Source organism: Pongo abelii, chromosome 14, assembly GCF_028885655.2.
Source record: "Pongo abelii isolate AG06213 chromosome 14, NHGRI_mPonAbe1-v2.0_pri, whole genome shotgun sequence".
Lineage (NCBI taxonomy): Eukaryota > Metazoa > Chordata > Mammalia > Primates > Hominidae > Pongo > Pongo abelii.
The window spans coordinates 108,107,896-108,130,137 of record NC_071999.2 but is presented as its reverse complement, the minus strand read 5'-3'; the positions used below and the strand labels follow the sequence as shown (position 1 = coordinate 108,130,137).

Sequence of the window (22,242 nt, the reverse complement as noted above, 5' to 3'; positions counted from 1 at the left end):
GAAAGATGATTGGACATTTTAGAACACCAGGCTTTGGGGCCAATTCTGAGAAGGGCATGCTAAAACTCAAACCATCTCAAAAAAGGAGAGGGGTAAATTTGTTGGACTCTAAATCGTTGGACTGTTTAAGTGGAAAACAGGCATCCTCTTTACAGGGCTGTTAGAGCACTGTAGGACCAGATGATTGTAAGTCCCCTTCCTACGAAACTTTTGAGCAGAAGAATAAATGTGGATTTAACAAACTAGCCTCTGGAACTCTATATGGAAACAGTTATTTTTATTTTCCTTGACATACCTAGAGGGATTAGCAGTATTAGTTTAACTCTGTGTGTGAGTGAGCATGTTTGAATCTACAATGATATGCAAGGATTGTTACAGTGTAAAACACTTTTCTTCTGTGAAGAAAATGAAATTAAACTGTTCATACCAAGTAGCCAAGGAAAGTTGATGGAAAAAACTTTGCAACTGACTGAGTCCCTCTAGGCTAAAAAGAAAATCACTGAATGATTGTGTAACCACATAAGGAATATTATGAAAATGGAGCATTCCAGTGGCTGAGATTCATTTCTGTGTTTATCAATACAGTATTAACACTAGGATATGGGGACATGAGTGTGCTATAAATACAGTGAAGTATGTTTACCCAGGAGCCAAGATGTGACCATAAAGAGAGCAATATTTTAATGCAGGAAATTAATCTGGCTCTTTTTTACGTAAGACCTTGTAAATACTCAATATATCTCTCAAAAGCTATACTGAAGTTGTCTCTGAGATTTGCAACGTTGATTTTTCAAGGAAAAACGTTTTGTTATTGTTTTTGTTGGGTTTCTCGTTTGGTTTGTTTTTTCAAATGTCTTATTGGAACAGAACTATTTCATGTCTTTGAAAACAGAAAGGGAAGGGAAAAAAAATTGATGTTTAAGAATTAGAAATGCAAGCCTTTTGATATAAATAGAATAAGCTCTCACGTTAAAATGAGTAATGGGATGAATTAAAATTTAGAAGTAAAACCCTCTAATCAGCTAGTGGATATCCACAGCTTGCTCCACAGCTACAGACTTTTTCCTTTATGTATGTGTTGCCCCTTTTTTCTCTTTACTAAATGAACACCTATATTAAAAACAAAGTCATCCTTCTATGGTTACGCAAGTTGCACATGCTCCTTGTGAAAAATCAGGGGGAAAGTGCAAAGAATAAAAAACATAAAGGGCTACAACCCACCACCTACTGATAAACACTGTTTATACTTCAGTCTATTTTATGTGAATGTGTGCATGTGTATATATATGTGCATATATGTATATATTTAATGATATATAGCACACATATAAATAAAGATGCCATATCGTGTGTATATTTTTAAGTCCAATGACCATGTCTCACACATTAATAGAAAAGCATGGGAAGAGGTCAGCATGAAAATAGTGAGATGACATGACAATGCCCAGCTAATTGAGTGGGTCTACTGCAAACCTATATGGAAAATAGCTCTTCATGAATTATTATTTAATGTTTATTAGCTCAGCTGGTTTTACAGCTGGTACGAATGTCCCCAGTGACATACAAAATTCCGAATTTGATCACTGACAGGCTGGCTTTTTGTATCCTTTCCCCCCGACACAGATGAGGCTGCTTCCACTTACCTTCACACATTAGGCTGTGCCCGTAACTCAGGGTTCCTCTATTTTGACATTTTCTGACTGCGATCCCCATACCCACCTTGACTAGCTGGTGACTATCTCCCATCTTTTTAATCTCAGCTCCAGGTGTTACTGTTTCCACGAGACCTTTCCCAACCCATACCAGGTGGAGCTGACTCTTTCCACTCTTCTTGCACATGCTTCACACCCAGCATCTGAGACACTTAGGCACAAGTGCCTATGCCGCCATCTTCCCCGCTATATTCTGAGCCACTCGAGGGGAGATGCCTGAATGCCGGTTCAAGTACAGTGGTGCAGAGTTAGCGCTCAATAGATACATTAAGGTAATGAATTATTCGATGATAAATAAAGGTTGATCCTATAAACCAAGAGGTAAACCTTTCTGAAAATTATGTTTTTATGAATATATTGTCCAAGGGAGGCCTATTTTGCAAACATCGGAGGCAGTAATTCATATCCAACTCAGAGTATTTAAGAATAGTATGTATAGCTGCATAGAAAAAAAAAATGGACTGTGCTTAACAAGAAAAGAGAGAGGATAGCCATGTTCCAGAAATGCTCTGGAGAGAGTATAATGGCCACTCTTCTGCATTGTAGCCAAGGCCTTCTGAGAAGTACAGAGCTGTGATGGAGAGGTCCTGGCACACCACATCAGGAGAAATCAGGCTGAGAGCTGCTGCCAGTTAGCCGTGAGCTTAGCAAATTACCTAACCTCCATGGGCCTCAGTGTGTTGATCAGTAAAATGGGATTATTAGTTTAAATCATCTCTAAGGCTACTTCTTGTTCTAACCTTCAGTCTTGCAACAGAGCGGGACTCTGTCTCAAAAAAAAAAAAATAGGGAAAATAAGATAACAAAGTAAGATTTCAGTTCAAAGCCATAAACGAATAAAATTGAGAAATATAATATGAAAATATCCTGATGCTAAGTGACTTTCCCTGTTGATTGAAGTTAGCAAAAACTACACACACACACACACACACACACACACCACAGCAAGTTTAGAATGTCTTAAGTATACTATTAAAAAATTCAAATTGTATTAGTTTTCAGTGATTTGAATAAAAAATGGTCCTCGATTATTATGTTAATATGTACTAAAATGTATCTTTATTTTCAGACTCATTATTATCAATGAAGCCGAGAGCCTGCATTTGGTTGACTTTCTTCCTTTTCCTTTGCATATGCCATTCCCTTTTATTAAAATGTTACGAAAATCTCCTGGGCAGCAGACCCTCCACTTCCTTCCACATGCAGAGTGTCCAGCTCGTGGTCATCCAGAACTCCACAAGCCTCTGCCCACAGGGCCTCTTGTAGTGCTTCAAGAGTAAAAGTAGCTTCTTCTAGAAAGGGACTATTTTTTTTAGATATTTTGAAAAGTTCTAGTGTCACCGGGGATGGAAGAGGGAAATGGGACCGAGGGCATATGTGTCTTACCATTGGGAGGAGGATTAAAGACATCAGGAGCAGTCCAGAACCTGGGACTATTCCTGTCTGAGTCTCATCCTCCCTTTGACAAACACTGACTGAGCACCTGTGGTGGGTCAGGCACTGCTTCAGGCACTGGGGAGGTGGAGCCCCCGCGATCAGGAGCTGTGTGTTGGGAAGGCCAGGAGTGTGTAGGAGTCAAAGAAATGATCCCCAGAGAGGCAAGGAAGCTGGGAGCGTGTGCACATCATTGACTCACCGAGGGTAGAATGACCCTTCAAAGAGGCCAGAAAGGGGCACTTCCTGGTCCTGGAAATGAAACCTATGACAAAGAGCTGGGAATTAGAGTATTTGAGTATCAGCTTTGACTCTTGCAGCAGGACAACAAGGGCTCAGATCTAAACTTTGTACAGTACAAATATGTTAAACTGCTGTCTCCTATCTGTACTCAAATACCCATGACATAAACGAATCTGAAACTTGTCCTGCTAGAACTAAATCTCTTGAGAGGATCACGAAGCCCATTTCATGGAGAGATGAACACAAGCCTGTGAGCATGGCAAGCACAGGCCTCTCCTGAGCACAGCTGACTGCATCGATTAGGTGTCTTGGGGAAAAAATTCTGTTTGGACAGTTTATCCCTCCCTGTTGGGGAGAGATTCATTTGCTGATATATCTTGGTGCTTTCAAATATTTTATGTATATCTGCAATACATATAAAACAAAACCTGTCAAGTGCAATGGCCGCTATTCCTGACTCACAACCAAAGATTTCTTTTAACCATTGGGTACCCTCATCCCTGAAAGCCAGTTTCAAATCTCTGTAGGACCTCAGAGGAGGGTACAGAGAGAAACAACACAAAAAGGCCAAAAGGGGTGAAGGAGTGAGCAAAGAAAAATGTGGTGAGCAGGGCTTGTCTTGGGGCCCTAAAATTTGTTTATTTAAAAATCTCCATGATGTTCTCTCTGAAATAATTCCTTTTCCTGAGATTCCTCTTCCTCTGTCCACATAAAGCTCCAGGAAATATTTGGTTTCTCTAAAAATCTTTTGCATAAATGGCACCTTTCCATTTGCAGTCAGTGTCAACCTATATGGTTAAGGCAAATTCTTACCTAAGGAGCTCATCTAAATTTCTGAAAGGAAAGAGCAATTATCTACTTCCCCTACAGCTATATAAAAATGAAAATGGAATGGGGAAAAAAGACTTGCAGAATCTATTTCCTTCATTTGGCAATAGCCTTAGGCCCCAAATCTCATTTTGTAAAGCATCACATGTCTAGCTTTAGTTTTATTTAGCTGGATTCTATGGCCTTAAATCTCATGAAAGGCATGTTATAAACTCAAGAAATTAAATTCTTCATGGATTTATGTGGGGCTTAGAAAAATGCATTCTCACAATCTACTGGGGAGCATAATGGTCCTGTCTTCACAATCACTGAGAATTGCTGTACGTTTTTTTCTGAGAGATGCAATAATTAAAGTCATAAGAAATTCAGGTAAGCAGGTGGTACTGGAGCAGTCCAGCAAATGATAACACGTAACACTGAGCAGGGGAGTAAAGCAGCCGAGGAAGCAGGAGCAGGCAATCATTAGAGATTCAATCGAGTAAACAGCTGGTGTTTAAAAAATTATGTTGGTAGGAAACAGGACTCTCATTTAAAAACCGGCATTTGGAAGCAGCTATTCTGTCCATCAGAGTGGCGTGGGTGACTGTCAAAGGCTAGGAAGGATTCTGTTTCTGTGTGTTTTGGATACAGGGTAGGTGTGGTAGACGGAATGATTGCCTCCCCCAAGGTGCCCATATCCTTATCCCTGCAACCTGTGAGTAGGTGAATATGTCAATTTACATGATTTTGCAGATGCGATTAAGTTAAGGATCCTGGGATGGGGAGATAGTCCTGGATTATCGGGTGGGCCCAGTGAAATCACTAGGATCTTGAAGAAGGAGGCAGGAGGATCAGAATCGGTAGTAGGAAATGTGACAATGGAAGCAAGATGCAAGTCATGGTCTGTGAACCAGGAAGGCAGGTGGCCTCTGGAAGATTAAACAAATAAACAAAAAGCAGGGAAATGGATTCTTCTCTCAAAGCCTCCAGAAGGCTCTGCAGACATCATGACTTAAATCCAGTGAAATTGATTTGGGACTGTCTACCTGCAGAACTGTAAGAGAATAAATGTGTATTTTTAAAAGCAACTAAGTTTATGCTAATTTGTTACAGAAGCAATATGAAACTTATACTGTAGGTTACTGAGAAAGACTCAGGGGAATGATTTAAGATCTATATTTTTAGCAGTTACATACAATGTAGAAACTAGGCTCAGGAATAAGGCATTAATTTAAAATTATAACATTTCCTACATGCATGCACTTTGGAAATTACTTTGACTTGCATCTTTTAGAAGTAGATTACAAGATCAGAGGCGGATTAATAGCAACTTTGCCAGAACCTGAAGCCTTCTGGTATTTAACTAGACTTTCTGAAACCCTGCACACTAAGGTGCCAGTTGTCCCCAGAGATTAGAGCATGCGGAACCTGCAGGAGGAAGTGCCCTCTTAGTTGTAGAGAGTTTTTGGAAGAATGTAGAATATAGTAGTCCCTGGTATGCTTTCAGGTCATATAAGTAAAGTGTATGAACTTTGATGCACTGGCTTTTACTGCATTTGTGTCTTAGTCACCAAACTGGGCCAAAATATGATAGCAAATTTGTATGTAAAATAACGTTCTAAAAAACTGGAAAAATATACCAAAATATTTGAATGTTGGGATTAGAGGCAATTTTTATTTGTCATTTATTTTTATATTCTAATTGTACTTTTATAGTCAGAAAATGTAGAATTGGATGTTGTGTTCTCATTCTCATTCTTTCTTTGCCCTCCTCTACAGTTTTGGGTTCTTATTCTTGCTTTGCTCACAGAGCTTTTTAAGAGTTGAATAAAAATTGTGAACCCTGGTATTATCAACATGCACATGCACACCTTTTTTTCAGCATAAATTTCAGGGGAATCACAGATAATCCCACACCCATCCTTGGAGCTTCTGGAAGTCCTTGGCTCCTATGTAAGAGTTCTTATTCTACACTGGTCACTGTGTCAGATATGTATATTTCAAATAGCTGACTGCTGGGTGGCAGATAGTGTGATAGAAAAGGCATGTGCTTAAGATCTGTTTCTTCCACTTCGTAGCTGTGTAACTTTGGCAATCATTTAACATGTCTGGTGCTTAATTGCCTCTTCTGTAAAATAGAGATCATGATGTCCACTTCACTAGAACTAAAAGCTTTTCACAAACTATTATACACATATTATTTGGATGTTTTATAAACAGACATGCTCTTGTTCCCATTTAAATAATTATGACTGAAATATTCTCTAATTTATTATTAATTCCCACTTAACTATTATCCAGAAAAATTTCAAATGTGAATGTAAAAGTTCTATGCTGTGAAGGTAGTAATGAAAACAGATTACTAAGAGGCATGAACTGGGAGTTTGAAAATGGCTTTTTAAAAAAAATCACTATTTTAATTACCTTTAACAGAGTCAGAAATTTAGTTGTGTGTTTTGGCACACATGCATACAAGCATGTGTGTGCAGATGTACAAGTTTACATATATGTTTAACTCATGTATGCTAAATGCAAAGAGCATAATCTTAATCCAGCTCACTTATTTCCTATGAAAGTGGTCATTCTAGAAATTATTGAAAAGAAACTCATTACAGTGCTAAATATGAAAAAGATTATATCACATGTGCACAGGGACTCTCTTTGCATTGAGATTATAAATGAACTTTCCTTTCTCAAACTTTCTTGGAAATTGAGTAATTTTTTTTTCTGTTGAGGTATTCAATAGTGTTAAAAATTCACTGATCTATTATTAAAATGCTTGGTATTTTAATCTTCCACTACTGATTTAAAGTAGGAAAAGATTTGCCAATATTCACAACTCAGAAATGACTTCTATGCCCATTTTGGATTCACTTTAGTATTGAAGGCTGGAAGCTACTGAAAATATTTTTTCCAACGTATTAGCTGGATTAAAAGAAAATCACTAAATTTGTAAAGCTAAACCATCTGCTAGTATGAATCTGGTATTGCTTCTATAGGAAAGAATGTTCACAAGTTTTTAGTACGAATAGTTTCTAATTTTCCTTTATTGAATCAAAACATTAAGCAACAATAAAATTCCTTCCAGTTTTTTAATAGATATAAATCTGTTGCCTACCAGAAATAAATATATCCAGCAAAATTAATCAACAAGACTGTTATAACATTAATGCAATCACTTGGTTTTTGAAAATCTAATTTAGAATTATTTAATATTCAGTTAGATCAAGCTTTGATTCTAAAATAAAGGTCAATAATACTATCACAGCAAAAATAAAATGTGATCTTGAACTTAAACTGTAATGAGCGGATAAGCAGTCAGTCTTAATTAACTAGTTGAAAATTTGCCCCAAGTACATACTAATATGACTTTTTAAATATCCTTCCAAATGAGTAAAAAATGAAAAGGGACATCAATATCGATTACCTTTCCAGAAGTATCTCAAACATTTTCAAATAGAACCCATTTATCGAGAAAGGAGATTAAAACAAATGCCAATATATATCATATTTAATTCCACTGAAGCTCACCCCAAATTGGTTTATAATAATTTAATTGTGGAAAAAATAATGTTGGACTTTCATATTTTATCTTTAATTTGGGAGATGTTGAAAAAATTTCAAAAGTGATTCACAAAGGAAACCATGTGACAAAATGGAGTGAGTCATTTAATGTATGAAAATGATCAAGTACACGTCATATTTTAGTGATTCTTAGATGCCAATACTTTTTATGTATAAACACCTTTAAAATTCATATGTGTATTATAATTTATAAAATAACATATCTTAATGAAGTGCTTTTATTTCTTTCATCAAAGTACCTAAAATAATCTTAAAATTAACAGCTTCTTAAATTTGACAAATTTAGGAAAGGCAAAATAGTGGCTATGACAATGTTAGAAATGAAGGAAAAGTAATAGATTTTTATTTGGAAAAATAACATGATAGAATTTAATGTAGATATCAGCATACAAAATGTGTTTTTTGGATTTTTTTTATTCATTTGAAGGATAAATAAAAAATAAAATCCATGCACTTTTTTTTTTTTAGTAAACTGTATCAAAATTTATCTACTTGGAAGGCAAACAAGGTATGCAACAAAGTCATCCAGAACATAATGGAACTCAGAATGCAATAGGAAAAAATTTAATAATAAATTCAATTTCAATAAGGCTGTTCCTTGTTTATATACTCTCCTCACTTCGAGTTTATATACTTTCGTATTTGTAGATAATTTTAACAAATACATTTATCTGGTGTCAAATTCTATAATGGATTACATGATTAGATGTAGCAAATTTGAAAAGGGGCATATTGTCAATTTATCAATCGACAATCTGAAATGAGGAGGCAAGATAGAAAAGTGTGTGTGTGTGTGTGTGTGTGTGTGTGTGTGTTAGGACGTGTGGAGAAGTGGTGAATCACAAATACCAGAAGTCCTTTTTGATTCAAATGGAATCAGTCTCACATCCTTCAGTAAACCCCGAGGGTGTCACTGTTGAAATTCAGAACTCAAACTGTTTGTCATGTTTGGTTGAGCCCAGGACATCAAGCAAAGGCTAAAGTATTTTTGTATTTTCAGTGTATCCTATTTATGAAGTTGAGGTTGTGTGTAATCCAGATAGAATTTTAGGTGTCTTGGTGCTTAAAGAGATCAAGGATCTCTTTAGGTACCATGGGGTACTTCATCCTTGACAGACTGGGTTAAGCAAGATTTTCTCTTCCTCTTATTTGGTATTAACTGTCTATTTGTTCAGATATCCAATGTCTTAATCCTTTCAATACACAAATCTTTATTGAGCACCTACTTGCCTGGCACCATTTTAAGCAATGGATATGTGGCAGTAAACAAATGAGACAAAGTCTGTACCTTTAGAGGCTTATATTTTAAACAGGGAAGACAGCCCAAATAAATAAGGAAAGTACATGGAAATTTTAAAAGTTGTACGTGCTATGTAGAACCATAAAGCAGGGTAGCAAGAAGGAAATGTCTGTGTTTATGAGTTGTAATTTTACATAGATTTGTGAGCAAAGATGTGAGGAAAGATTCGTAGGAGATGAGAGTCAGATGAAACAGCAAGTATAAAAGTCCTGTCATAGGAGCATGCCAGGTGGTTTGATGGACAGCAAGTGGTAAGTGAAGGGAGATGAATAGAGATGATGTCAGAGAACAACTGAAGGCAGAGGTGGGGCACAAATCACATGAGCCATGGCAGGGCACTACAGTGAGGACTTTGGTTTTGATGTATAGGATTTTGTAGTTACTATTGTAGTATAATCGCCCAAAAGATGATGGTGGTAGGTAGTAGTGGAGGTGGTGAGAGTGATATCTTGGATATATTTTGCAGATAGACAGGATAGATCTTACACAAATATATATGGGGTATTAGAGAAAGAAATGACATTAATATGATACTAAAGTTTTCAGCCTGAGGAACAAGAATGAAGTTGCCATTTCAGAAGTGGGGAGGATTGGAAGAACATGTTTAAGAAGGAAGAACAGTAGTTCGTTCATGGCCATTTTAAGCATGAGACACTTACCTATCAGATATCTTTGTAGAAGTTTCAATATAGCTCTCTCTTTATTCAACAATTGCTGGTGTTAGTAGAGGAATTATGAAGTTTTTAGAAAGTGCCCTAAATTCAGTATTAATTAGGGGTAGGTGGCAAGAAGTTTCCCAGAGAAGATATCGATGCTGAGACCTAAACTATAAGCTCCATCAAGACAGAGCCAAAAAGTCTCTTTATTTGTATTTAAAAATCTGTTGGCAAGGCATGGTGGCTCATGCCTTACTCTTTAGCTGATGATTTTTTTTTTTTTTTTATCACCAAGAGGAGTGTGAGGATAGGGCAATAGAAATCTTCCAGGTAGAGGGAACAACATACTTAAAGTTGGAGGACCAAAAGGATCATAGCATCTTCAGGTGACCATCAAGCATAGTGTACTAATTACCTTCCAAACTGATGCTTGCATAGTGCTTTAGTGTTTTTAGAAGTACTTTCTCATAGGCCCTCATCATAGTCTCTGAAAGGTAGAGAAATGTTTTTATTATCAATCAGTTGGTGTGAAAGTAGGCTTACGGGACTCAGTTCACAAATCTAGTCAATAATAACTAAGGTTTGAACTTGGGACTTATTTCATCAAAACTTAAAATAATTTCTTATGTTTCGAATTATTTAAAATCTTGTCATGCATCCACTGTGGGGGGGGGTGGTGAGGAAATTTACGTAGGGGATACATATATTTTGATATTGAAAAAACATGGAAACTGCAAAAGAATTTACAAGATAGAAATGAGTAATCTGGAAGATGGTGATAATACAGTCATAGCTGTCATTTTCAATTACTTAGGGTGTGCCAGATGTGGTACTAGGATCTTTACATTTATTTACTAAATTTAATCTCACAGCAGTCTAAAAGGAAGTTCTGTTTTCACCTCAATTTGGGAGATGAAGAAATTGAGGCTGAGAGAGACTAAAGCAACACATTGGAGGTCGTTATACAGCTAGGAAGTTGCAGTCAAGAAATGAACCAAGAACCTCTGAAATGAGAGTTCAGGCTCCCAATAGCTTGGTCAGGAGCTACACCACCTGGGCCGTACTTTATTTTCCTCTTTATAACGTCAAAGGTAAAATTAACAACTCCAAGGAGGTTCTGATGAGTGAGAAATTATTTTCTGAACTACAGTAACCTTTACATTTGTGTTCACCGGCTCTGAATCGGTTTTCACCCTAGCTTTCCACACTCTTTTATCACAGCTTAAGACAGCAGATGGCCCTCTTGCGTTTTCTTTCACTTACCTCCATCCGTAAACAACTAAACAGCGTTTTGGGGAGGTAAAATGAAAATGCAGGGATTAACCTAAAAGACCTTGATTATCCCAATGCTGCCCCTCTCTCCAAGCTCCCTTAAAATAGGAAGCTACGTTGAAGAGAAATGACCGCTTGAGGCTCCTGAAATTCACAGCCAGAATAGATGCCCGGAGACTCCGGAGTCCGCTGTTCCAGGAGCTGCGCCAGGGGTCGGAACGCTCGAGAAAGAAAGAGTATCTCTCGGTTATGGAAAAGCTGAAAGGCTTTGTGCTCCAAGGTGTTATTAATGTCGGCAGAAGCTGTGAAGATTAATTTCCTTCCCACCTTGAGGGAAAAAAGTGAGAAACTGCTTTTAGGGGAGGAAAGTGTCAGAGACCCTCACAGCCAGCACTTTTCTCAATCAGCGAACTTGCTTCTGCTGGGAGAGGTATGGCTGGGGCGGGATCCCTGTCCGCGGTGCTGAATGTCAGGCTGGTCCGAGGCTGCTGAACAACGAAGGGAGGGCTCTGAGAGGGCCAAAAACTGACCTTCTGACCCCCCAGTCCAAGGATTTGGGGGAAAGACTGCAGCATAAGAAAATGCCTGCAAAAATAGAGGCACAGCTATAAGAACAAGAAGCTTAATGTCACTCTTTTCAAATTAATATAGTTGGCACATACGTCAAAAGGCTTAAAGAATCTTTAAAAATAAACTAGTTGTGTTGGGGAAGTCATACTAGATTTAAGAGGTCACTATACTTAACATTTTACTTTTTCGAAACACTCACTGCAAGAAGCCTTTGATAATAAACCTGGATGCTTTAATCTTACAGTCACTTGCAAATTCAAATCTAGAACTTCTGAAATGTACAAGTGGCCTTTCTTCAATAATAGAAACCAAGAGTAGTGACTCTTAATGTTCAGTGGGACTCATTTCAGTGAATTAAAGCAACAGACACACTCAATAGCCATTTAGTTATTTTCATCTCTCTTTTAGATATCTTTCCCTTTTTAAGCGGGACTACAGCAACACAACATACATGCACACTCACAAAAAAATGGAAGAAAAGAGACATGAAACAGAAAATAGAGAACGGCAGAGCAAAATAATTAGCATGCCCCTTTTTCTCACTTTTGTTATTTTATGAGTGACTAGAGATTGCAAGTTACTAGCAAAACAACTCTAGCATATTCCTTTTAATAATTGTAGAATTTGTAGATGTAACATAGCAAAGTGTAGAAAATAAACTTCCAGAAGTACACTTTTTAATATATGACAAACACCATCCTAAAGCCAATGATGCCTGCCTTAGATCTAAATCTACACACTCTCATCAGGTTGCATTTCCTTCCCAAAAGGAGACTTGTTGGTAAATGTGGAGTGAAGGTAACAAACAGCAGCCCAGCAGTGGCTGCTTCCATGGAGAAGCTGTGGATAAGTTGCTTAGAGCAGGTGTCCAGCCTCCCTGTAATCTGCTGCACTTCCCCCCAGTTGCCTGGTGGCGAGTACTTTACTGCCTATTCCTGAGACAAAGAGAAAGTGTGTTTTGGTTGAGAACTGCTCCCAGGGCTGCCTGCGTAGTGTGCCTGCCCTCTTTCCAGCTCTAAAGTAGTCGCTGGAGAAGAAGGTTGTTGCAAGTCTCTTGATTACCAAGTGAGTCTTCTCTCCCCCTTGCTTCACACTGAATTTCCAGAAGTCTAGTTTGAGTATTTCTTTTTCTTTAGCTGCCTGAGCTGATAGGCAAAGCAGTGTAAAGCGAAGGGGAGAAAAGTAAGAAGCCTGGAGCCAGAGCTGCACTTGGTTCTGCCACTCTGGTGTATCCTAGAAACCACGGAACTGTGTTCATCCAAGCATGAAGTGTTTCTCTCCCAACCTCCCCCCGGCTTTTTGTTTTTTTCGGGTGCCCTCCACTGCCGCCCTTTCTCTTGGACCTTCACATTTTCATTTATCCAAGAGGGAACCGCTGTCGGGACACAGACAGAAAATCAAGGGGAGGAGACGCCGGCTGTTGTATTTGAATTTCAGACACAGTTCAGATGGCTTTGCTCCCTGACAGAGCTTCTCTGCCCAGGGACACCAGAAGATGACAGCTCAAATTGGAGTGTCCTGTCTGGCTGCTTTTCACTGTCCCTGGAATAGTGTGACACCCTCTTCTGCCCCTTATATTTCTGCTCTGACCTCTTCAATATTCTCCTGGGCGTTTATCCTACCCAGCTGCTGTTCTGTAGCAGCTACTGCGGCTGTCATCTCCTCCTCCCAGGGCTGGGGAGCATATTTGGGAGTGGGGTCTTTCTATCTCGCATAATCATACCTTCTCTCCTTCCCTCCTTCCCTTCCCTCCTTCCCTTCCCTCCGTTCCTTCCCTCCGTTTTGCTCCGTGTAGCCTTTCAAAATGACAAACCTACCCTTCCTGCAGCAGAAGGGAGGGTCCTGCAAGTTTGGGTGGACTAGGTGAGGAGTGGAGGCGCCTCCCTCCTCCCTCCACCCCGGGGTTGGGGGTGGCGAGAGGGGGGGGCGTTGGTGCTGAAGGGATTAGCAGGGAGGGCGGAAACCACCTCGCCCTCCAACCGCTGCTGAGAGTTTCAGTGCACCGGGAACCACGTTAAGACCCAGAAGCCCCAACCAAGCCGCGGAAGCCTCGGGAACCAGCGAGTTGCATCTAAGAAAAAGCGCCCCGATGTTCCTTCAATTCCACCTGCTTTGGCTCGGCCTCTTTGCACCCCACCCCTGCAATCCATCTTAGCTTTATTTCTTATTATTTTAAAATCATTATCTATACGTTTTGTTTCTTTCTGAAGAGGTACATCAGGAGGGGGACCACATAGGTGGAGGGGGTGTAGTGGGGTGGGAACGGAGCGTTTGATTAGAGATCTCAGGGGAGAAGATTGGTCTCTCCAGATGCTGATTTCCAAAGCACTTGACAATCACCGGCAGAAGCCGAGAGCGGGCGGCGCCGGCGGCGGTACCGGCCTGGGGGCAGCTGGAGCCCGGCGCTGAGTCCTGCCCAGCGGGACCCGGACCGACGGACGCGCAGAGACCCTGCCGGGACCCGCCCTCCAGCCGGCGCCCGGGGAGCCGCCGGCCGGCTCTATCTCCCGCCCGGGAGCCGGGCAGGGCGAGAAGGCAGCTCGAGTGGCGGTGGCGACCCCCGCCAGGGTTCCGGCGACGAGCGGTGACCGGCAGCGTCCGCAGCCGCGGTCCCGCTCTCCACTCGGACGTGACCAAGCGGCGGCAGCCACGACCTCCGGCTTCCCTGGATCGTCCGGCTGCGCCCTGGGCGCATCTGCGCGCTTGGCCCCGCGCCCCGCGGAGAGGGCGATGGGTCCCAGTCAGGACTGAGCGCCCCTTCCCCTCTCCCCAGTCCCGCCTGGCGCCCCCTTTGCCCCGAGGGCGAGCCACGGTCTGCGCCGCCGCCTTCCCCTCCGGTGCCCCCGGCTCGCAGTCCTCCGGCGCCCTCCCTCCCCGGACCCGTTCCCGGGGCCACCATGGCCGCGGCCATCGCTAGCGGCTTGATCCGCCAGAAGCGGCAGGCGCGGGAGCAGCACTGGGACCGGCCGTCTGCCAGCAGGAGGCGGAGCAGCCCCAGCAAGAACCGCGGGCTCTGCAACGGCAACCTGGTGGATATTTTCTCCAAAGTGCGCATCTTCGGCCTCAAGAAGCGCAGGTTGCGGCGCCAAGGTCTGTGGGGGTCATGATCGGGAGATGCGCCCCGGGTCGCCCCCTTCCCGTCTAAAAGCAGCTTCTCCAGGCTCCTTCCCTCCCTCGGTTTTTCCGGCCCACCCCGGCCCCGGCCTCCCTTCTGAGCACTCTGGGCGCCGTCGCGGGGACCCTGGAGTCCGCTGTTGGGCAACCTGTAGCCGCCGAGAAGTGCAGCCGCCAGAGATAGCAAGTTGGCTGCTCCTCGCCGGCGGCTCCTGCCCTCCGCGTCCCTGCAGGCTGGGCTCTGGGAAACCTGTTCCCCCTGAGTCTCAGCTTCCCGGGAGGACAGGGACTGGCTCTGGAACGCGGGGCAACCCTTCCTGCCACACCCGGGGTCGAGCCACCGCTAGCAGCCTGATCTGAGCTGGCGGGGGTTTCCATGGGGGTGGGCCTGGCCTCACTTGGTCTCTGGGGTCTCCTAGAAACCTCCCGGGTTCCCAGACCTTGGCCAAGTGAGGCGATCCTGGCGGTGCCCCAGCGGGAGCTGCTGTAGAAGGAGTGGAGGGTGTGTGAACTATGGCCCAGTCCGCTGAGGTTCAGTAGAAGGCTGCTTAGCGCGCAGCCCTGGGCTCTGCAGCCCTTCAGTCAAATCCTGGGATGGGGACAGAGGCTCAGGGAGTGTAAAGAAAGAATCCGAATTGCGGGGAGCAGGGGGGCAGAAGTAAAAATCCCTAATGTGTGTCAGTTTTAATTGGAAAAACTGGCGAATTGCCTGAGACACAAGCCGTTACTATATAAATGTGACTAGAATAGTCACCTTACTACAGGTATTTCTTTGAGAAACTAGTGCCTAGGATGACCTTCTTTCGCTGCCTTTGAAATGCCAGGGTCTGGGAAGGCATCCTATTCAGGAGCCAGGCGCTTTTGTCTCTCTCTCTGCCTGTCTCTGCATCCAGTTGCTAAGGCTGGTTGTTTAGAGAGCATGTGGTGTGTTCTGTGGGGGAAATGGGCATTGCTGGCTTTTCATAACCAAGTGGGGTTGGTAGGAAACATTGAAGAATATATTTACGTTAATGGGAGTATATGTTTGCCCAGCACATTACATTGTCAGCTCCCAGCTGTATTTGTTTTAAATGCCCTGTTGTTCCAAAGACGGGGGATAGAAGCATAAGCTATACATGTGTTTCTCAGAGAGTGAGTGCGTGTCCTTACATTTGCAAATTGATGACCAAAAGTTTTGATGCTTTTTTTTTAAAGGCTAATGCTAAATATTTTAAAAGGACAATTGCTTGTTGTCACATTTAAGAAATTGGAGATTACTTGCTCTTACTATCAAGCTTCAAAGGCAAAGATAGGAAGAAAATCAGAGTGGAAGTTCTGTTAGAGAAATAAAATTATATAAGTAAAATAGGAACTTCTTGTTGGAGAATTTGGGATCAATCATATTTTCAGACCAGTACTCCTACACTGGTCTGAAAATTAAGAAAAAAATGGATTTTAATTTTCCACTTTAGCCTAGAGCCTTATTCAGCCTACCTTTGTGTAATGAGACCAACTCGACTGCCTTAATCACTGCTGATAGACGGAGGATCAATCTATTATGACTTAAATTGTGCTTATCCTCTTATGTCATCAAACAGACTATCTGTTAGAATACAGTTTTCACCACATACAGCTCCAAATTGGCTGTCTACACAAAGTAAATTAACATACTATCTACTAAATAAGCTTATTTTAATATAAACAATGATTAAAACTTGTGTGTATTTCTTAAGAATATAGCCAGTAGATTTTATAAATATGAACAATAAATGTTTTGTGCCATATTGGGTGGCGAAGGAGGATTTGCTTTACACTTAATGAATTTTAAGTTGGGGGTTTACTTTTTTGCCAGTATAGAAAGCTATCTGAGTTTTCTAATGGTCCATTTCTCCATTTTCAACTCTGACTGCTCTGTTGGTATTCCTGATTTTGAAATGATAAGCAATCTTCAATGTTCTGTAAGAAAAATATATTTAAGATCACTTTCTACCTTACTTTGGACAGGAAAATAGAAGAGAAGATATCTTGCAAGGAAATTGTATGAGAATTTTTTATTCTTCTTATATTTCTTATATAAAAGTATATATATTCTTCAGAGGAGAAAAATACAGATATATCTCTTGAGTATCAGAAAAGGATTAATTTATTAGTATCACTAATTTTAAGCAAAACAAATATTAAGACTTTATGTTATGTAAATTATATATTGACATATAATAGTATGCTTTTATATTATTATATATAACAGTGTAATTATTCATTTATTTAATTAAGTATTAGGACATATTTTCAAGCATATTTACCTTCTTCTTACACACTCTTTACATAGGGAATTGCCCTCAGAAAATTTTTTAAAAATCATATTTATTAAAGATACAACATTTAAGTCTGATGGTTTTATATGTCTTTATAGCTGAAAATAATTAATATAACAATTATTGAATCTTTACAATCTGTTAGGCTCTGTAGCAGGTATTATATATATACAGCAGTGAATAGAAGAGTTGAAGTTGAAGTTCCTGCCATCATGGAGCTCACAAACATGGGGTAGAGAGTCATTGCCTATGGAAAGGAACAAATTAATAAGAAATAATAAAATTCAAAGTCCTATAAAGCATGAAGAGAGCTGGGATAAAGAATTATGGGGGAGAGAGGGGTTGGGGAGAGGGATCTAATTAGATAAAGTAGTCAGGGTGGGCAACACTGGGATCCACAGGTTGAGAGATGACAGGTAAGAAGGATGCAGAGATTTTAAGAGCAGGTGGAAAAAGCAATGTGTGTGCAGAGACCTTGACGTGGAAAAAATCTTGTCCCGTTGGGAGAAAAAAAAGAGGCATAGAAATTTTAAGCACACTGTCAAGTAGAATATAGTGTGATATGCTTGAAAACAGAATAAAGAATAGCTCCACATTTTGTGTTTTGGGGAAGGGTAATACAGATTTTTTAAATGTAGGGTTTTAAAAAATCCTTTATCAAGTAGTAATTTATTTAATGTAAAGTTTATTGAGTTGGAGCCCTACACCCACACTCTTACCTATCTCCATCATCCCTACCCCTATAGAAGAGTGATGTTTATACCAGTTGACTTGCTCTTATGAAGGACAGAAATTTGCAAGATGGCTATTAATGGCGTGGTAGGCAGCATGACTGCAACCCACCTTTCCAGATTCAGCTCCATCTACCTTCCACCGACCTCCACAGATTTCAAACACAATACAATGCCACACACCCTGCAGATTAGTCATATGCTTTCAAATCCTTATCCTTTTGTTTGTGCTTTACTGTGTGTCTAGCATCTTCTCCTCACTTCTACATTCACCTGTTGAAATTATGAAATTACTCTCATTTTGAAAAGCTGAGAGAAAATGCCATCTCCTCTGAGAAGCCTTCCCTCATTTGATACAATGAAAAATAATTCTCCTGCGGCATTTCATACGTCACTGTTGTTGTTTATACCTGATAATAATTAAGTATACATATTCAGCTGATTGTAGGGAAGAAGCAAAGTCTGTGTTTTCTGCATCTTCATAGGTTCTCAAATCTTGATAGAGTGTTTGCCATATACTGGGTTCTCCTCATTGCCCTTGGATTGGAGTGAAATAAGGAAGGTCAATAGGCCCAAGCTAAAAAAGAAAGTATCCTTGAACCAGAGTGATCTAACTAGATAATTTTAGACATAAAAATACTTTTCAAATTTTATACCTTTTTTACTTTCCCTAAATAAATATAATTATATCGTTTTTAAAGAGAATTAGAGGGATTACATATTTGTGGGTTATTTATAAGAATGCAGGAATATAAACAACCTAATTTTAAAGCTTAACTAATATATGAACATAGATATTTACATATATTGATTTAACCAAAGAAAAGGGAATTTACAAGGAAATCAACAGTTTGCAAATAGTTTTATTATTTGGAATCTTAACAAAAATGAAAACTAAAGTAGCCACTGACTACAATGATGTATGGTGAACATTGTATCCCCAAAAGTGTTATGTTTTTATTATGAATTTTTCAATCAAGAACCATAATTGTTCACAGGATAATAACCTTTCTAAATCTTTGGCATGGCTGCTAATGCAGTTGTTTCTTGAGATTTACTTTTTTGGGGCTGTGATCATGAGAGCTATGGTATTAGGTGCCATGTATGCTTAATCAGCAGGCGCCTGGGCTTCTTACTAAAAATTTAACTAAAATAAATTACAGTATGTATAAGGAATGGAAAGTGAGGTACTTAAAATGTGTTTTCAAGTTAATGCATAATATAAAAAGCAGAAATGTATGTACACCTATAGAAATAAAACTGCTTTGCTCCAGTGTGATAGTGAAATCCATCAGTTATTCTAAGAAAAGTGTCCTTCCTTCTTACAAGGTGCTATGTAAGGAAACAAGTGTCTACCCTCTCAGAAAATAATCCACAGCAAATAGTCATCAAAAAACCACTGTTTTTGTGTGCTACTGTTTTAGTGTCATTACCATGTGCTCATACAAAGACCACATGCTTGTTTATTTTGGCTGTTTAGGCTAAACTAAAACAAGGGAACATTTTTCTAAAAAGCATTTTTTATTTTTTGGAAGATATTTTCTCTTTGGTGTTGGTGTTCTAAGGCCATACCCATTGGAGTCTTACTACATATTGATACCTGTTGCTAACTTTTTGATAATTATAATTTTATTATTTGTTAGTTGTATTAAGGTTAGATCAAATTATGGTCTTCTAAATTAAAATGTTGAGTTTTGTTTTGTTTTGAACAAGGGACATACTATAAATGCAATTTCTAAGCCAGGAGTCTTATGAGAATATTACCAGATTGGTCAATGAAATAATGTTAGAGACAAAAGCGTTCATTGTTTATGCATTTTCCTCCTGTGGCTTAGTTGTTATGATTTCACAGTCCATATTTGCTATACATTTCTGAAAATGTTTAATACCTCAGTAGTTCAATAAGTAAAGTGTAAAATAGTGTAACAGATTAGGTATAATGTAATTAAACATAAATGGTTTGCTTTGGGTTTAGTTATATCCATAGATTGAGTTGAGTTTACATATATTAATAACCTATGGCCAACTGACTGGTGAAGAAATCCTGTGACCTTTCCTAACAAGATTTCAGATACACAAAACCTTCTGTCCCAAAGTTGCCATAATCAATTATAGGCTTCACTTTACATTTTGAATTTGAGTACTTTTACATTTAGCCCCAAACTTGTGATTTTTGTTAGTAATTCCATTCTCTATGATGTTACTGTGAGAACAAGTATTTTCAAACTCAACAAGAACCTCCCTTCTCTTTGGTGTAAAGTTATGTGTTCTAAATTTTATTTATTTAAATTTTTTTAAATGGTAGAAATTTAAAAGGAAAGGTTTCTAAATATGATTTATCCACTTAGATCTGGAATTCTATATTTTTCCTAGATATAATTTATATTAATGTCTCCCCAAATGGTGAGAAACTTTAGCCAAAGAGGACTATGATATTTAGATAATACAAATGTTATATAATATTTCAAATATTGTTTTAGCACCCAACAACTAAAACACACTCACACACACACACACACACATACACACACGAATCCAAATCTCTAAGAGACCATTTCAGAGACCCCAATGCAATTTAAAGCCAGTTACAGTGTTTGCATTAGAAAACAACTAATTTAGTAGTTTTTGTCTATAATCGTCCAGCATTCAGTTTAAGAAACTCAGATCACATGAAAATGTCACCATTTGCTGTTTACTGGGGTGACAGGATACCAGTAGGCATGCGTAGAAATCCAGACACAGTGTCTACACCATTTTATGATAGGTACTACTTTGTCATTCAGAAAAATGTCTCCTTTCATAAAATTATATTTTGTAATTTATTTTGTGGAATGTATGTTTCTCCCTATGATTTTATGGTTTTTGATATTGGGATTGCTAGGAACCCATACAGCATCACCATAGGGAAGGGCCACTTCAAAGTCATTGTCTCACCAGTGCCTGGCATACAACTAACACTTCAGAAGTATTTGCTGAGTGAATGAAACATACCACATTTGTCAGGACATATATGCAGCAGAAGCATAGAATACAATTGAGATAAATGAACACATAGCAATGGCTATAACTGGATAATTATTATTTTTTTGGTCTGATTTACTTTTTATTTATTTATTTTTATACTTTAAGTTTTAGGGTACATGTGCACAATGTGCAGGTTTGTTACATATGTATACATGTGCCATGTTGGTGTGCTGCACCCATTAACTCATCATTTAACATTAGGTATATCTCCTAATGCTATCCCTCCCCCTTCCCCCCACCCCACAACAGGCCCTGGTTTGTGATGTTCCCCTTCCTGTGTCCATGTGTTCTCATTGTTCAATTCCCAGCTATGAGTGAGAACATGCGGTGTTTGGTTTTTTGTCCTTGTGATAGTTTGCTGAGGAGGATGGTTTCCAGCTTCATCCATGTCCCTACAAAGGACATGAACTCATTGTTTTTTATGGCTGCATAGTATTCCATGGTGTATATGTGCCACATTTTCTTAATCCAGTCTATCATTGATGGCCATTTGGGTTGGTTCTAAGTCTTTGCTATTGTGAATAGTGCCGCAGTAAACATACGTGTGCGTGTGTCTTTACAGCAGCATGATTTATAATCCTTTGGGTATATACCCAGTAATGGGATGGCTGGGTCAAATGGTATTTCTAGTTCTAGATCCCTGAGGAATCGCCATACTGACTTCCACAAGGGTTGAACTAGTTTACAGTCCCACCAACAGTGTAAAAGTGTTCCTATTTCTCCACATCTTCTCCAACACCTGTTGTTTCCTGACTTTTTAATGATCACCTTTCTAACTGCTGTGAGATGGTATCTCATTGTGGTTTTGATTTGTATTTCTCTGATGGCCAGTGATGATGAGCATTTTTTCATGTGTCTTTTGGCTGCATAAATGTCTTCTTTTGAGAAGTGTCTGTTCATATCTTTTGCCCATTTGTTGATGGGTTTTTTTTTTTCTTGTAAATTTGTCTGAGTTCATTGCAGATTCTGGATATTAGCCCTTTGTCAGATGAGTAGATTGCAAAAATTTTCTCCCATTCTGTAGGTTGCCTGTTCACTCTGATGGTAGTTTCTTTTGCTGTGCAGAAGCTCTTTAGTTTAATTAGATCCCATTTGTCAATTTTGGCTTTTGTTGCCATTGCTTTTGGTGTTTTAGACATGAAGTCCTTGCCCATGCCTATGTCCTGAATGGTATTGCCTAGGTTTTCTTTTAGGGTTTTTATGGTTGTAGGTCTAACATTTAAGTCTTTAATCCAACTTGAATTAATTTTTGTATAAGGCGTAAGGAAGGGATCCAGTTTCAGCTTTCTACATATGGCTAGCCAGTTTTCCCAGTACCCTTTATTAAATAGGGAATCCTTTCCCCATTTCTTGTTTTTGTCAGGTTTGTCAAAGGTCAGATAGTTGTAGATATGTGGCATTATTTCTGAGGGCTCTGTTCTGTTCCATTGATCTATATCTCTGTTTTGGTACCAGTACCATGCTGTTTTGGTTACTGTAGCCTTGTAGTATAGTTTGAAG

At 39.6% G+C, this 22,242-nt stretch overlaps 1 protein-coding gene across 4 annotated transcripts in view; it reads left to right on the top strand.

Moving 5' to 3' along the window:
* Positions 1 to 22,242, top strand: part of FGF14 (fibroblast growth factor 14) — a 677,860-nt gene that overhangs the window by 464,404 nt on the left and 191,214 nt on the right. The window contains exon 1 of one of the 4 annotated variants that reach the window (XM_002824406.4): positions 14,180 to 14,669. The exons of the other annotated variants lie outside the window; for them this stretch is intronic. Coding sequence (XP_002824452.1) covers positions 14,477 to 14,669 — 193 coding nt within the window. The 5' untranslated portion in view covers positions 14,180 to 14,476. Of the gene's footprint in view, positions 1 to 14,179; positions 14,670 to 22,242 lie in introns of those variants that run through there. 4 annotated transcript variants of the gene reach the window in all.